Source organism: Lathyrus oleraceus, chromosome 5, assembly GCF_024323335.1.
Source record: "Lathyrus oleraceus cultivar Zhongwan6 chromosome 5, CAAS_Psat_ZW6_1.0, whole genome shotgun sequence".
NCBI lineage: Eukaryota > Viridiplantae > Streptophyta > Magnoliopsida > Fabales > Fabaceae > Lathyrus > Lathyrus oleraceus.
The window spans coordinates 264838161-264849772 of NC_066583.1; the positions used below are offsets into that span (position 1 = coordinate 264838161).

The window sequence follows — 11612 nt, forward strand, 5'->3', positions numbered from 1 at the left end:
TTACTATCGCTTGTGTTAGAGTCAGAACCTTCTGGCCACATATCCTCTGAGTAGCATCTAAGGCTGGATTCTGTATCTAATGATTTATCTATCTGATTGTTTGACCAGAGTCATGCACACTTAAAAAATATTTGTTAGGGTACCATTTTTGTTTCATCCTTTGTTATCTTCAAAATCTTAGAGATACATTGTAGAACAAACTTTCTTCTTAGAATCTCCCCCTTTTTGATGATGAAAAAACAAGTCAGAGTAGAGATGAAACAATACGAAATGTCTCAGATTAGATAAGGGAGGGGGACTCCCCCTGAGTTAGATCATTAGATTTAACATAAGTTCTTACTGGACCTTCCTTGGTTTTGTACCTTAGCTATTTACCTGTATAGCTTTAGCCGTCATAAGTTATTAATATTTACTAATGTTTGCAGTTCCTTGAGAGGTTTTAGTTATGTTTTGATAGAAGCTGTTTTAGTTCTCCCAATTTTTGTCAGAATCAAAAAGACAGAAAAAATAGGCAAGAACGAATATTTATATCAGACAAAAAATAGGTACAGATAGGCGACACAGAAATCATAGATCAAAAAGCAAGAAGGAAAAAAACATCAGAAGGAAAAGCAGCAACCAAATATCCCAAGTGCCTAATGGTTTAGGGGTGGAGGCATCCTTTGGAGCAGTTGAGACAACATGTTCTTAATGTTGGTGTTGACGGAGTCCTGTTGATCCAGCCTAGCTCGAATCAGTTGTTGTTCCTTTTGCAATTACTCCAGAGTCTTTAAGATCAGAGGAGAAAAACCCGAGTTAGATTTCTCCCCCTGAGTCAAAGCATCAGGCCTGGCCTTGGCAGCTTCCTCTGCAGTAACACGTGCTGCTTCTTCAGCTTCGGCTTTAGCTTTTTCCTCAGCCTCAGCAGCAGCAACCTCAACAACAACCTTTTCTTCAGCTTCTCTGATCCTCTATTTTTCTTCCAGGTGAGCTTTCTCTTCTAGTTCCTTCCTAGCCTGTTCCTCTTCCTCTTTGGCCAAGCGAGCTTGGAGCCTTATACCAGTATCTCTGATGAAGTCGTTGCGGACTTGTTCAGAGAGGCCTTTCAGTTTGAAGGCTTCAGAGGTCATCCAACTGATCACTCTATTCTAGTGGATCCTTACTGCAGAGAGATCATTACTAATGCCAGAGTTGATAGTCAGAGACTTGATCTTATCTACTGAAGACTCTGCAAAAACATTTATTGCTTCTTCTAGGGTAGGGAAGGCAGTTTCTAGTTCAGAGGCAGAGGCTGGGGATGATGGAGAAGGTGGATTGGTGTCATCAAGATTTAGAATGGGAGTGATGGTGGCAACATAAGTTGGTGGTGTGGGAATGACAGAGGGGGATAGTGTTGTTTGTTCAGATTATGGATTTGCTTGAGGTTCAGATGGTGAGTGGATTGGTTGTTCAGGAGGTGGATTTGGTTGTTGTGCAGGTGGTGGTGTTTGAGGCTTTTCAGATGTAGTTGGATTTTTTTGTTCAGGGGGTGGAGAAGTGACTTCTGGTTCAGGTTTAGTTTGTGATGGCTGTTGAGAGGCCAGAACACGAGTGTGAAGCTGAGCTAGAGTGGGGGATTGGGGGTCAGAGGGTTCGTTGTTAGAGGAAAGGACATAGTATGGTGGAGATTGAGGTGAGGATGATGAGGAAGGTGAGGTAGTTTCATTCAGCATTTCTGCTTCAGAAATAGGTAGTGTGGTGGTAGCAAGGTTGAATTTTAGAGAAGGTGGGTTAGAGGTTCTGGTGGTTGAGGGGGGTGTTTCAAATGAGGTGTAGATTGGAGTGGTTTGGGGAAGAGAAGAAGCAACAAACTTAAGTTTTACAGAGTGGGATAGAGGTATAGACTTACTTGGAGAGTGGACCAGAGGGACTGGGGGTCTTGACCCAGAGGATTCTCCTAACTTTGCTTTCTTTGCCTTCTTGGACTTGCTATAGGGCTCCCATTGTCTTTTCATGAAGTTTAGTGGATGCTCTGGTAGCCAATCCATTGAGAACTCTGAAATGTCTACCCCTTGGTTTTGAAGATCTTATAGATAGTAGGCTACCACTTCTGGAGGGTCGATCTTGGAGAACAGATATAGTCCGTTGGGAATCTTCCTCTGATCCTTGAGTGCTTCCTAGGAAGTTTCTAGTGTTGGTTTAGCTCTGACTTTATCAATTATCCCCATGCTCTTCAGATTCCGAGCATTTAGAGGTCTCCCAACGTCAATAGTGACATTCTCCATTAGGTTGTGATGGATCAGGTGATCAACTAAGCCACTCTCGATTAAAACATCTGAGATGAGTCTTCCCAGAGGAATGTAATTTTTGGTCTTCATGTTTTTTCTGGAATCTTTGACAGAGTCTCTGAGATACTTGAAGAGTAGTGCTGGAAGACACAATTTCAGCCCCTTGTGGATGCAGTACAGAATACACTTTTGATTTGTGTTGATGTAGTCAGAAGAGTTTGATGCAGGGTGATGATGAATGGTGCCTAGGATGATCTTTATCCAGACACGGAGGTTCTGATGGAGTTCCTTGTTCTTGGAGTGTTTTCCCTCAGCGTTCTGTTGAAAGATAGTGGGGTTGATTTCCTGGGACAAGTATTTTTCCCTAGGGTTGGTGTTGTAGATGTGTCTTCCTCCTGTCTTCTCCATATTCAGAAGGGAGGCAATTGATTTCTCAGTGATGACCATTTTCACTCCCAAAATATGAGAGACGATGTAGTGATCATGTGAATCTACGAAATGCCATAACTCCTTCACCGGATATGTGTACACAGGGCCATAGAGTCTCTGAAAGTAGGTTTCCCACCCTTGCATCCTTAACTTTTCAGTTAGGTTTATGCCATTTTTCTTCATGTTTTCAAAATCGACTAGCGACTTGCACAGTACCTCAAGCTTCTCAAAAGGTGTTGCTAGGGGTTGAGACGACGCCAGTGGTTGCTGTTGTTTGTTGAGTAGAAATGGGGTTTATTCCGTTGAGTTCATCTGTTGAGAGAAGTTGTAAACGAATTGTTGTTGAGCATCCATGTAGAACAATGTTGAAGATGAAGGTTTAACGAAGAACTTGTTGAAAAAATGCAAGAACCTTGAAGATGATGAAGAACTGAGAGAGGGAAGGTTCGTGTAGGGCGTGCGTGTAAAGTGTGAGATTGTAATGTGTGAAATGAATTTATACCCACATAGATGCCTGCAAAACGACATCATTAGAAGTTTAGATGTTAAATAATTAAATGCAACACGTTAACCAAGTTTGCACGTTTGGAGGAGAATGATTACAACCCATGATGGAGGTCTAATCCCCAAATCAGCACACTGCTCGAGGAGATTTCAAGAGTTTGTCTCTTGATTTCTGCTAGACAGTTGTATAGAAGTTTCAAGGTCAGACACATGAGGCTCCACGTGTTACTTTATCTGATCTTCAGGAATACCAAAAGGTTGGGTCCTGAGGATTTCTGATTCAGATGACTCCTAACTGGTAGCAGCATCAGAGTCAGATCCAGATACCAGATGTTTTAAATTCAGGGGCTTTTTTTGCTATTTCAGAGAAGCACATTTATTCTGGACAAATTTGAATGTTTAAAATTTTCAAAATAAAAGAGAATTTATCTTCAGCGAGGGGTTTAGTAAAGATGTCAGCCCATTGATGGTCTGTATCAATCAATTTTAAAGATATTACCCCTCTCTGAACATAGTCTCTAATGAAATGATGTTTTATTTCTATGTTCTTAGCTCTGGAATGCAGAATAGGATTCTTACTTAAATAAATGGCAGCAGTATTATCACAAAAAATGGGAATGTTACTCTCAAAGATCATAAGGTCTTCAAGTTGATTTTTCATCCAGTGCATCTGAGTGGTATAGAGTGACGCTGATATATATTCTGCTTTTGTAGTGGACAATGCTATGGTTGATTGTCTTTTACTGGCCCATGATATGAGATTATTACCCAAGAACTGACAGTTCCCAGATGTACTTTTAGGTTCCATTCTGTCTCCTGCATAATCTGCATCACAATAACCAGAGAGCCTATACTCTGATGTTTTCTCATACATCAGGCTAAGGTTTGGGGTACCTTTCAGATACCTGAGAATTCTTTTAATAGCTATTAAATGGGATTCCCTAGGATCTGATTGGAATCTGGCACAGAGACATACATTAAACAGAATATTAGGGTGTGTAGCCGTCAAATAGAGAAGGTAGACTAGCATACCACGATAGAGCTTCTGACAAACCTTCAGGCTAATTTCTTATTTCTCCTGAATGCAGGTTGGATGCATTGGTGTCTTAGCAGGTTTGCATTGAGCCATTTCGAATTTCTTCAAAATGTCTTTTATGTACTTACTTTGATAAACGTAGGTAGCTTCTGAAGCTTGATTGATTTAAATCCCTAGAAAGAACTTTAGTTCTTGCATCAAGCTCATTTCAAGTTCTGCCGGCATTAGCTCAGAGAATTCTTGACATACAAAGGGGTTAGCTGAACCAAAAATAATGTCATCAACATATATATGGCATATTATGAGATCATTTCTAATGGTTTTACAGAAGAGTGTAGAGTCAACCTTTCCACTAATAAAATTATGTTCAAGAAGAAAGTTACTTAATCTTTCATACCAAGCTCTAGGAACTTGTTTTAATCCATACAATGATTTCTAAAGATTAAAAATGTGTTCTGGACATTTAGAGTTTTCAAAACTTGGAGGTTGATTGACATAAACTTCTTCTGATATATATACATTAAGGAATGCATTCTTGACATCCACTTAATATATTTTGATGGAATGATTTACAGCAAATGAAACAAGTAAGCGAATAGATTCTAACCTGGTGAATGGGGAAAAGGATTCGTTGTAGTCAATGCCTTCTTGTTGACTGTACCCCTATACCACCAGTCGTGCTTTGTTTCTGACTTCTTCTCCCTTTTCGTTCAATTTGTTTCTGAACACCCATCTGGTTCCGATAATATGAATTCATTTAGGCTTTGGGACGAGATCCCTAACGTCATTCTTTGAGAATTGATCTAGCTGTTTCTTCATAGCCAGAACCCAGTCATTGTCTTGAAATGCCTCATCACATGAAGTAGGTTCGATTAGAGATACTAATCCTAGAGGGGTTTCTTCAGATACTTTGAATGTTGACCTAGTTCTGACAGGTTCATCCTTGTTTCCCAAAATCAAATCTTCAGAGATGTTGGGGCGACTGCTTGATCTTTTCTGGGTAGTTGAGGCTTCAGTTTCATCTGTTCTTTATCTATCAGATACATCTGGTGCTTTAGTCTTTTCGTCAAAACCTGCAAGAGTGATCTCTAAATCTGCAAATTTCTCAACTAGCTTTGACTTTTTAGGGTCAAGCTTATCATCAAATCTAACATGTATTAATTCTTCCATAATTTTGGTTTCTGTGTTGTATACTTTGTAGCCTTTAAAGCATTTTGAGTATCCTAACATAATACCTTTTTGTGCTTTTGAATCAAACTTGTTCAGATGTTCTTCAGTATTGAGAATAAAACACGAGCATCCACACGGGTGGAAATAAGAAATATTGGGTTTTCTTCCCTTACACAGTTCATAGGGAGTCTTTTCCATAATAGGTCTTATAGGATTTTATTCTGAATATAACACGCTGTATTTGCTACTTCAGCCTAAAAGTGCTTAGCCACATTTTTTTCATTGATCATGGTTCTTGGCATCTCTTGGAGTGTCTTATTCTTCCTCTCTACAACTCTATTTTGTTGTGGAGTTCTAGGCCAGGATAAATCATGGGATATTCCATTAGAATCAAATAGTTCCTCAAAAAATTTGTTCTCGAATTCGCCACCATGATCACTTCTGACTTTGATGATTTTAGAGTCAAATTCATTTTGCACTTTGGAGCAGAAGTTGGTGAATACAGAGTGAGACTCACTCTTGTGCTTTAGGAATTTTATCCATGTCCAGCGACTAAAATCATCAACAATAACTAGTCCATACTTCTTTCCATTGGCTGATGCTGTCTTAACAGGCCCAAAAAGGTCAATGTGAAGAAGTTCCAAAGGCTTAGAGGTGGAAACAATATTTTTCTTTTTAAAAGATGTTTTCGAAAATTTTCCTTTCTGACATGCCTCACACAGAGCTTCTAAAGAATACTTCAGTTTAGGTAGACCTCTGACTAACACGAGTTTATTTAGCCGAGAGAGTTTTCTCATGCTAATGTGGCCCAAGCGTCTATGCCATACCCATTGCTCTTCATGAACAGACATCAGAAATTTTACATTTTGATCTCTTAGGTCTGAAAGATGTATTTTGTAAATATTGTTTTTCCTCTTGCTAGTGAATAGAATCGTGTCATTATTCTGATTAATTGCTTTACATGTTTTCTGATTGAAGATTACATCATAATCGTTGTCACTTAATTGACTTATTGATAACAGGTTATGCATTAATCCTTCTACATAGAGAACATCAGATATAGAGGGAAGAGTTCCATTACCAATAGTTCCGGAGCCTCTGATTCTTCTTTTCTGATTTCCTCTGAAACCTACGAAGCCAACATCTTTAAGTTCCAGGCTTTGGAACATATACTTTCTTCCCGTCATGTGTCGCGAGCATCTAGAGTCAAGGTACCATGATTGGTGTCTTAACTCTACTGCATAAGATATCTACAACATAAACAATCTTATCCTTTGGTACCCAGAATCTTTTGGGTCCTTTGTGATTAGTTTTCCTTGAGTTTCTTAGAATTTTGGATTTTCTAGCATTATCAAAACACTGTGTTTGTGCATGTGTGTAGTGATAAGAAAAGGGAGATTTGGGTTTGTCATCTATAGAAGATTTATCTTCACTAGGGACATAACCTATTCCTCTTTTATTATTCTGACTGACTCCATAAATCATGGATGCCATTCTCCTTCTTTCTATCCCATTTTTCATAAACTTTTGAAAACATTTTTAATATTTATATATTATTGTGTTAGAAGTTTGTGGGACTTGAGATAACGCTTCTTCAAGTTTTGAACATTGTTTATTTGTGGAGTCTCTTTCTTTTATCAAAGTTTGAGTTTCATCTTTTAGTTATAAAACTGTCATCTCAAGCTTGTCACATTCTTCGATGGTTCCTTCAAGAACCTCTTTTATAGCTTTAAATTTTTGTTTAAGTTTCTGATATGAGCTTAGAGTTTTAGAAAGGCATGATTCAAGGTCAGAGCGAGAAAGATCAAAAAATACCTCTTCAGAATAAGATTCTCCATCTAATGTATTTCTGGAGGTGGTAGCCATGACTGCAACATTTGCCTGTTCTTTAGAGTCTGATTCGGAGAATCAGATCCACTGTTGTCCAAAGGGGCCATCAGTCCCTTTTTGGTTCTGACTGAGCTTTTCTTGAAACCTTCTCTTCTAGAGCTTTCTTTCTTCAGCTTTGGATATTCGTTTTTGTAATGACCTCTTTCCTTGTATTCATAGCATGTTATTTCTTTGTTTCACTTATCTCTGGAAGTTGATTCTGAGCGATCTCCTTTCGGTCTTGGTCTCATGAAGTTATTATTTCTTTTTCTCCAGAGTTGTTTTACTCTTCTGGTTAAAAGGGATAACTCTTCTTCATCATCAGAGTCTTCCTTTTCAGAGTCGTCATTGTATTCCTTTTCAGCTTGGAAGGCCTTGTTCCTTTCTAGTTTGCGTCTTTCATATCTGGACTTTAGTGCTACAAACTTGATCTTCTTTTGAGGCTCATCTTCCTCAAGTTCTATCTCGTGAATTCTGAGTGAACTGACGAGTTTCTCAAGGCTGATATTGTTCAGATATTTTGATAACTTTAATGCGGTGACCATTGGTCTCCACTTCTTTGGCAAGCTTCTAACTATCTTTTTGATATGATCTGAAATTGTGTAGCCCTTGTCCATAACATTGAGTCCTGCAATTAAAGTTCGAAATCTAGAAAACATTACCTCTACAACTTCATCGTCCTCCATCTTGAAGGCTTCATACTTCTGAATTAGATCCGGAGCCTTTGTCTCTTTGACTTGAGAATTTCCTTCATGAGTCATCCTCAGGGAGTCAAGTATTCCTTTAGCTGTTTTCCTATTGGTGATCTTTTCATATTCATTGTAGGAAATGGAATTCAACAATATCATTATGGCTTTGTGATGGTTTTTGAAGTCGCGCTTCTGATCATCTATCATTTTGCGTCTGGCAATGGCAACTCCAGCGTCAGACACAGGAGGTGTGTAGCTGAATGTGACTATGTCCCATAGATCAGAATTATAGCCCAAAAAGAAACTTTCAATTCTATATTTCCAATAATCAAATGTTTCGCCATCAAATATTGGAGGTTTAGCATTGTAACTATCCCTTTCATTGGTATTGGCCATAGTTTTTTCTCACGCTGGATCTCTCTACGTTGTTAAGTGTTTGATTGGAAAATCAATAACAGAGCCGAAGCTCTGATACCAATTGAAGGTAGAGAAAAACAAGAAAGGGGAGTTTGAATTATTTTAGAAAATAAAACTTTTTCCAGAACTTAGACACACGCAGAATAAAAAGATTAACATAGAATTCTATACTAGTTCGCTTGAAATTCAAAGCTACTCCAGTCCACCCAGCCAAGGTGATTTCGCCTTCAAAAAGGTCTTAATCCACTAATCTTGAAAGATTACACAAACAACCGTCTAAGAGAATTAATCCCTTAGCACTCTCAAGTATTCAGACTTCACAGAGTCACTTGAAGAAATATCTCACTAATAAAATGATTGGTAATGCACAGTGCTTCTAACAATAAGCGAATATTACAAAAATGATAACCAGAGCTTTTCACGTAAGAGCAGAAACTCGTGAGATAGTGAAATAAGATGGTTGAGAAATTTGTATTCTTGTGTGTCTCAGGTGTGTCTGCTTCTGAATTGTTCCATATTTTTATATAGGAGGAGGAGGACACTGTTGGTTGAGTTAATGACAGAATCTTGGTCATTGAAGAGTGATTAAGGTCATTACTCTCTTTGTTCTTTCCAAAACAGTTTTGGATGCGTCAAAACTTCCTTCTAGAAATAGTTTCTTTCTAAATGCAGATTTCTTCACGGTTACGTTTTCCTGAGTCAGCGAATCCTGTATTCGGATTCTTGTTTAGCAATGTTCGTCTTCAGATGGTACTTGTATCTGACTTTATCAGAGTTTCTCTTTAATCTTGACTTCTTCAGATCGTGCATCTTCAGAGTCTGGATTCATTCTTCTCTTTTAGAGTATCTGACGTCTTTAGTTTTGCTATCGCTTATGTTAGAGTCAGAACCTTCTGGTCACGTATCCTCTGAGTAGCATCTAAGGCTGGATTCTATATCTGATGATTTATCTATTTGATTGTTTGATCAGAGTCCTGCACACTTAGAAAAATTTCGTTAGAGTACCATTTTTGTTTCATCCTTTGTTATCATCAAAATCTTAGAGATACATTGTAGAACCAACTTTGCTCTTACAGACTCATTGATACAATACCCACGCCAATCATCCAAGAATCATGAAACATAAAGAGCAAGAGAACAAAGACTTGAAGGACGAGATCGTCCGTCTGACTACCATGATGGAGTTAGTGTTAGCTGCTCAGAGCCATTCTTCTCCAACGCCTGCAACTCCTCATCTTCAGAGGACTGTAATTTCTGAGGTTGCTACCTCCCCCATTCCTTCCACTACAAACATGATTGCCCATGCCATGCTTGCCGGATTCCCATGGGGAATGCCTCCCAATTTTGTGCCCGAAAGTTTCGCGCCTACTTTTGCTTCCATGCCAGCATCTAGCCCGGTCATGTCTATGCCGCCACCGGTTGTTCATACTATGCCTCGTGTTGAGGACACCATCTATCATTTCGAGACGTTTGAGGGTCTACATGTTTATGAGAAGATGGACTAAATGAAAGACCAATTCCTTGAGCTGCGAAAGGAGTTGAAGACCTTAAGGTGAAAAGATTTGTTCGGTAAGAGTTTTGTGGAACTTTGCTTGGTTCCTAATGTGAAGATCCAGATGAAGTTCAAAGTCCCTGACTTTTAAAAGTATAAGGGGAATACTTGTCTGCTTAGTCATCTCGTCATGTATGCTAGAAAGATGTCGATACAAACTGATAATGATCAGTTATTGATTCATTATTTCAAAGATAGTCTGACTGGTGCCGCTCTAAGGTGGTACATGGCTTTAGATAGTGCGAGTGTCCGCACGTTCAACAATTTGGGTGAAGCATTTGAGAAGCAGTATAAGTATGATGTGGATATGGCGCCGGATAAGGACCAATTAAGGTCATTGTATCAGAAGGACAAGGAGACGTTTAAAGAGTATGCTCAGCGATGGAGAGAGCTAGCCGCTCAGATTACCCCTCCTTTAGAAGAAAAGCTGATGAGCAAGATCTTTCTCAAGACCCTGAGCTCATTTTACTATGAGCGGATGATTTCCACTATCCCCAGTGATTTTACCGAAATGGTAAACATGGGGATGAGGCTAGAAGAGGGTGTAAGAGAAATACGGTCCTCTAAAAAAGAGGTTTCGTCTAGAAAGAAGTACGACAATGGGTTTGCTAGAAAGAAGGAAGCAGAGACTAATGTAGTATCCGTTGGGAGGCAGAGGAGGCCTCATGTTAGAAGAAGTCAACAACCCCGTCAACACCACATAAAGTATCATATGCCATTCCGGTATTTTCTAATAATCAATCAACACCAATTTTACAACAACGTCAATAACAACCACATCAAAGAAAAAACTACAACAATAGCAACAACAACAACACCAACAATCATCAAAAACAACAAAACTTTGAGAGGAAGAAGGTCTATTATGACCCTATTCCTATGACTTATGCTGAATTGTATCCATCATTAGATCTCAAGAACCTTTTGCAACCAATAAATCCTCCTAAGATTCCAGAAGCACTTCCATAGTGGTATGAATCGGAACTCCAATGTGCATTCCACCAAGGAGCCCTGGGTCATGATATTGAGAATTGCTACCCCCTGAAGTATGAAGTCCAAAAGCTGGTAAAGAGTGGAATGGTGTCCTTTGAGGACCGTGTACCGAATGTTAAAGCTAATCGACTACCTGCTCTGGGTAATTCGATTCTTAATATGGTGGACAACTGTCTTAGGGAATTCAAGATATATGATGTTCGCTTCATTAGAAGATCCTTGGTGAGGATGCACAAGGATATCTGTATGGTGAGTGATTGTGAGCATGACCATGATGGTGGTGCAATTTGTAGCGGTAAATTCATGACCATCAAGCTATGGATAAGCTAGACGTCAATAAAACTAGAGTCGCCACCGCGCTTTTATTCTTTCCAGGGGAAAAGGGAAAAGTACCAACACAACCCAAAAGATAAGAAGTTTTCAAATCAAAACTAATAAATTCCAGAGATTACAGGTAAAAGGTTAGCTTACACAGAGGGAAGGTGTTAGCACCCCAAGTGTCCTAGGTACTCCTAGGGAGCCCTTTTTTGTGTGCATGTGTATTTTTGTACAAATGATGTTTGCAAAAAGTAGAATGGGGGTATGAGAAAAGAATTCATTAATTATATTTTTATGTTTGACAAGACCTTCGGACTTGTGCCTACGTACCAACATAAAAATGAGGGATCAAAACCTCATAGTTTGTGGTATCAATTTTAAAGTGAGTG

General features: G+C 39.0%; 1 protein-coding gene across 1 annotated transcript; it reads right to left on the reverse strand.

Annotated features, from left to right (window-relative positions):
- Positions 1-1385: 1385 nt before the first annotated feature.
- Positions 1386-2006, reverse strand: LOC127080119 (proline-rich receptor-like protein kinase PERK8). Its single transcript, XM_051020447.1, has one exon. The coding sequence runs from the start codon at positions 2004-2006 to the stop codon at positions 1386-1388; it is 621 nt and encodes a 206-aa protein (XP_050876404.1).
- Between the last annotated feature and the right edge of the window lie 9606 nt (positions 2007-11612).

Coding starts and splice junctions, on each gene's coding strand:
- LOC127080119 (XM_051020447.1), bottom strand. CDS start 2,006: ATGGATTGGCTACCAGAGCATCCACTAAACTTCATGAAAAGACAATGG.